The sequence below is a fragment of the Carlito syrichta genome, unplaced genomic scaffold, assembly GCF_000164805.1.
Source record: "Carlito syrichta isolate Samal-C Ts95f unplaced genomic scaffold, Tarsius_syrichta-2.0.1 Scaffold314798, whole genome shotgun sequence".
Lineage (NCBI taxonomy): Eukaryota > Metazoa > Chordata > Mammalia > Primates > Tarsiidae > Carlito > Carlito syrichta.
Genome location: NW_007258894.1, coordinates 799766 through 804732, shown reverse-complemented (window position 1 = coordinate 804732; position 4967 = coordinate 799766). Strand labels below are relative to the sequence as shown.

General features: G+C 63.2%; 1 protein-coding gene across 2 annotated transcripts in view; it reads right to left on the bottom strand.

Moving 5' to 3' along the window:
* Positions 1-4967, bottom strand: part of OTX1 (orthodenticle homeobox 1) — a 6083-nt gene extending 1116 nt beyond the window's left edge. Inside the window, exons 1-5 of one of the 2 annotated variants that reach the window (XM_008071981.2) lie at positions 4872-4967; positions 4456-4524; positions 2628-2834; positions 1549-1700; positions 31-245 (exon numbers count right to left, since the gene is read on the bottom strand). In XM_008071981.2, the coding sequence (XP_008070172.1) occupies positions 31-245; positions 1549-1700; positions 2628-2724 (464 nt within the window). In that variant the 5' untranslated portion in view covers positions 2725-2834; positions 4456-4524; positions 4872-4967. Of the gene's footprint in view, positions 1-30; positions 246-1548; positions 1712-2605; positions 2835-4455; positions 4525-4871 lie in introns of those variants that run through there. The other variant, XM_021705887.1, reaches the window with a different exon arrangement.

Below are 4967 nucleotides of genomic sequence, written 5' to 3'. Positions count from 1 at the left end.
CCGCCCCCCGCCGGGTCCCCGCCTGGGCGGGCAGCCGCTGCAGCCGCTGGGTTGGCGGAGGAGCTGGACGCCGAGCTAGAGGACGAGGCAGAGCTGGACACCGCTGGCGGCGTGAATTGGCCGCTGCTTTCGGAGCCCGAGCTCTCCCGCACTGGGGACGACTTCTTCTTGGCTGGGCGGGTCTTGGTTCCGCTCCCACTCTGCTGCTGCTGGCGGCATTTGGCGCGGCGGTTCTTGAACCAGACCTGCAGTGGGTCGCAAGGGGGAGAGCGGGTCAGCGGGCGAGCGGAGCTTCCCACGCCCCCGCCCCTTGGACCCACCTCCCCGCCCAGGATCTCGCATCCCTTTCCTACTGAGGCCTCCGCCCATCCCCATCTTCGGCAGGCCTGACCCCCACCCCGCCCCCGCCCCCACCCCCGCAGTTCCCAGCTCCTCCACCCTCCCCCATCCTTCTGCTCAAAGCCCCTCCTCAGCTGGCGCGGAGAAGGGATGCGCCTCTCTCCACTCCTAGCGCAACTCTCTGCCCTAGGGCGGAACGTTTGCGTCTGTCCGGCCAGAAGTTCTGCCGTCCCTAAATTGCTGCTGTTGGCTGCTTCCCCGCAGCCCCATGTATGATTGGAGGCCCCGTTTTCTGTGAACAGAGCTCAGGAAACAGTGGAGAGGTACAGAGCGGCGGAGTGCGTGACAGTCACCAAGTTTGGGGCCGCAGCCGTTTCATTAAGTCAGCTCCTGGAGGCCAGAACTGGGCAGGGCTAATGTTTGGGTGGGAGCCAGAGCAAGGTGAGAGGCTGAGCAGAGGCAGACCTCAAGCACTCAGGGGACCCGAGAAGAAAGCCTGGATGAGATTTCGTTGAGGTTTTTGACTCCAGGTGGGGGGCCAAATGGGATGGTCAGTCATCAAGCTCCCACTCCTTTTGGGGGGCCCGAGCACATGGCAGTGCGTCCCGGTCGTTTCTCAAGCTTTGTCGTAAAGAAGACAAGACAAAAGGCCCTTGGAGAGAGTTCCGAGATCGAATCTGAACAGTATTTTCGGAGCCCTTGCATCTCAAAAGCAGAAATAGTAAAGCCAGTAGCCAGATTTTGCGCCTGGTGTCCTCGCCAGGCTGAGGAAGCTCTAATGAGACCCAGGCAGAGCACTAGGCTCCTGCCAATCTCCACTCTTCAATTTCCAGGATTTCCGGGGTGCAAGGCAAGGGTGGAGGCAGAATTCAGACCTCTGAGGGAAACTGCCAAGTCCCGGGGCAGCCGAAGAGGCAGGGGCAAGTGTCGGGCCCACGGGGCACTTTGATTCGCGAGCCTACCCCATCCTCCCACAATCCTAAAAAAGACTTTCGATACCGATACCAAAGGCGCCCCAGGGCTAAGGGCCGGATCCAGGGCTCTAAGCAATTTCCTTTAGCTTCGCCCCATTTTCCTGGCAAGGGCCCAGCGCTAGGGGGAGTCCGAGAGGGGCTGCCCAGTTTGTAAGCCCAGCCCCGCACCCTTCCCAGGCCGGCTCGACCAGCCTCAGCGCCCCTACCCAGACCTTGGAACTCCGGCAACGCGCACCTGGACTCTGGACTCAGGCAGGTTGATCTTGAGCGCCACCTCCTCGCGCATGAAGATGTCAGGGTAGCGAGTCTTGGCAAAGAGCGCCTCAAGCACGTCCAGCTGTGAGCGAGTGAAGGTGGTGCGCTCCCGCCGCTGCTTCCGCGGGGTGGCTGCGGGAACACGCAGGGGCGCCTCGGGTCAGCAGTGGTCACGCGGGCCAGCGCTAGGGGACTCAGGCAGGCGCCTGGCAGCCCCAGGGCCCACCGTCACCAGAGAAAGCCGAACTGGGAGCCAAACACACTCCCCCGGAGGTCCAAGCCTGAGAGGCCACAGGTGGGAGCAAGTGCGTGTGTGCGACTAGGAGCCAGGGTCTCAAGACTCCAGGGCTGCCCCCTTTCTGCTTCTCAGGGGTTAAGTAAGAGAAGCCACACAGTTTCCCTTCCTCCACCCACCCCCGCTCCCCCAAACACACACTCCTTAGCTGGGGCACAGTGGGTGGGGAGGAGATGCAGGAACACGACCTGGAAAACACTTTCCCAAGACATAAATGGGGGCAAAGGAGTGGGGGCGAGAAAAGAAACCCAGTGCTCGGCCAAAGCCGTCCACTGGAGCGGTGCAAAAAATTGGTGTGGGCCATCGATCTAGAGGACAATTTAGGGAGAAAGAATCCCCCTTCAGTCCAGTCCGCCGCTAAGCATAAGGAAAGTTTGGCTCTTTATGTCAGGGCCTAGCGAGTGTCCACATTACGCATTCAAGTATTGGAGGGAGAGGAACAGATTCACAAAAAACAACAGTAGCCCTAGGAAGCGAATCCGTGGGTAAATTAGCTCTGCGCTCGCGGTAGGACCCCAACAAGGGAAAGGGTGCCGGTGGGACCGGGCCGGGGAGGCGCACGTTGCACATCCTCTCCGCCCTGGCCACCTCGTCGACCGGAGACTGCCCCGGGCGGGCGCCAGCAGTGGGTCCTGTAGTGGAAGCAGACCATGCAGCCGCCTCCCTGGGCCTGCTCGACAACAAAGCGCGCGCTCAAACCCCAGAGGCTGGGGTCCCCAACATCTGAAAGGGGTGGGGGGAGGAGCGAAAGGGCCCGTGCTCACCCGGATAGCCCACGGAGGGGTGGAGGAGGTCCATGGCGGGCCCCGCCAGGCCCAGCCCGTTCATGCCGTATGGGGGTTGTTTGAGGTAAGACATCATGCTAACAGCTGGGTGGAGGCGCCCCGACGGATCCAGGGGGCCTGGGGCCAGGGGCGGTGCAGGGCTCCCACGCGCAGTCCTTCAGGCTCTGTTGCGTCTGGGGGCCTGGCCTGTGGAGATGAGACACACGGAAACCGTCAGTCGGAGCCACCTCCGCGTCCAGGTCTTGTCTGGGTTCGGGAGCCCGGGGATGGAGAGGAGGCGCAGACTACAGAACTGGGCAGGGCGGTCAACTCGGCTCCACGAGGCCCTAGCCCCCAGACCACAGCTTCTGTGAAAAGTAAACTTTCCTGGGTTGTCTGCCTCTTTTCAGGCTTGGAATGGGCCACGGACACTCGTAGGGTGTCGACTGGAGTGAGGAGAAGTTAAAAGCCGTCGCGGGCTGGGGAGGTCAGAGCCTGAACCGCGGAGTGCGAGGTTCCAGGTCTAGGCACAATTCTGAGTCCGGGAGAAGCCGGCTTCCTGGTGTACAAGGAAACGTTCACTTGGCGCCCGGACGGCAGGCCGCCCAGAACATGAGTGGTTGTTTTCGTTTTGTTTCAAATGTTTTTGAAAGAGAGACGAAAAGGTATAGGCTACAGAGAGCCAAGGTGAGGCGTTTGGAAGGCTGTCCACACCTCGGCCCCTCGGGGACGCCTTGCCTTAGGAGACTTCGTTCCTTCCAAGGTCTCCACGGCTGCGCCCCTGCTCCCGAGCCCGCAATCCCCACCCCAGGTGACCTCTCTGCGCCCAGCACTGAAGGGTCGCTTACCGGGATCTCACCACACCTCGACCGCAGTTACGGGGGCCCAGGGCCCGCAGAAGAGGCCAAGGGACGCCAGAGGGGCCACAGGAGAGGTGGCAGTTTCCCGACGCGGCCTGAGATCAGGGGGCCTCAGCTGCGGCCAGGGCCCTTCTTCGCCCGCGCGCGCCAGGCCTTCTTTGTGCCCCACCCGGGCTGCGAACCGCGGGGTCCCGGGAGGGGTGGAGGGCGACCAGCCTGGCGCCCCAAAAGGTCTCGCGGATGTGGGGAGCCTGCGTGCAGCCCGTCGCGGGAGCTCCCCGCCGTCCTACTAGCTGAACCCGGGGCCCCCGGACCCGGCCGAGAACGGAGAACTAGGCCGCAGCGGCATTGCCCACGCAGACCGGAGCTGGAAGGTGGAAGCCTCGCTCCCGCAGCTGTCCCGAACCCGAGGCGCCCCTCTCTGGGGTCAGGATGGGGTGCTGGGGAGTGGGACTGGGGCCCCGGAGGGCCTGTCGGTACACCCCGCTTCTCGGGAACTCTGTAAAGCAGGCCAGGGACTTGGGCTGGGAAATCGAGGGAGGGAAGTTAGAGCTGAAGCAGCTTTCCCCCAGCCCGCGCTCCTGCTCCTGCTCCCGCCCTCGGAGACCCAAGGCCGGGGCCAGCCCAGCTGGCAGGGAAGGGGCGAGACGGAAGACCGCCAGGGTTCTCGGGCAGAAGGAAAACGGGTCTCAAGCCGCGGCGGCTCTGCTAGGCTGCGGCGTGAGTTTTCAAAGACTTTCTCCAAACTTAGCACTTCAGCTCGGTTGCTTCGGAGGAGGCGGGGGAGGAGGCGCCGGGCCGCAGGAGCGCTCTGGGGTCCTCAGCGCACCTAGTGGGGAGCCAGGCCGCTCCCCCAGCCCCGCCCACCTGCCGGCGACCGGGGAAGCGGGGGTCCATCGGAGGAGGGGGAGGCAAGAGTAGCCAGCGCACTCCTGAAGTCCCGGGTGGCCCCGCGGCTTTCTCCTTACCTGCCCTCAGCTGCCGGGGCCGCTCACCATCTACCTCGATCCCTCACCGAGACCCGCCGGGCAGCCAACCTGCAAAACAGAGCGGCACAGGAATTACCCGGGCGGCTGGTCTAGGACCCCTGGGTTTCTTTCTTTTCCCAACTTCCTTCCTCCCATCTCTGTCTTTCCCCCGGTGGCTTTGTGCGTGTCCCCCCAGGGTTCACTTGATTGCACAGACACTTGGTTTGCAAAGCCCCACACGCTCTCAGGACACTGCCTCGCCCGGGATCGCGCCGAAGGGGCGCGGGGGGGGTTCTAGGGGCAGAGTTGGGAGGTGGCTCGCCGTCGCCGCGGCACTCCCGGTGCAACGTGGAGGCGGTGGGGACTGGGAAGTCCTGCAGAGTCACTTTGCAAACTAAATAAATCAAGCGATTTACCTTGTCGGAGTGGCTTGTCTTGCTCGGTTGTTTAGGTGATTGGAAATGTAGCCTGATGAAGATTGATCACCTTTCTACTGCCCTCCCCGGGTATGT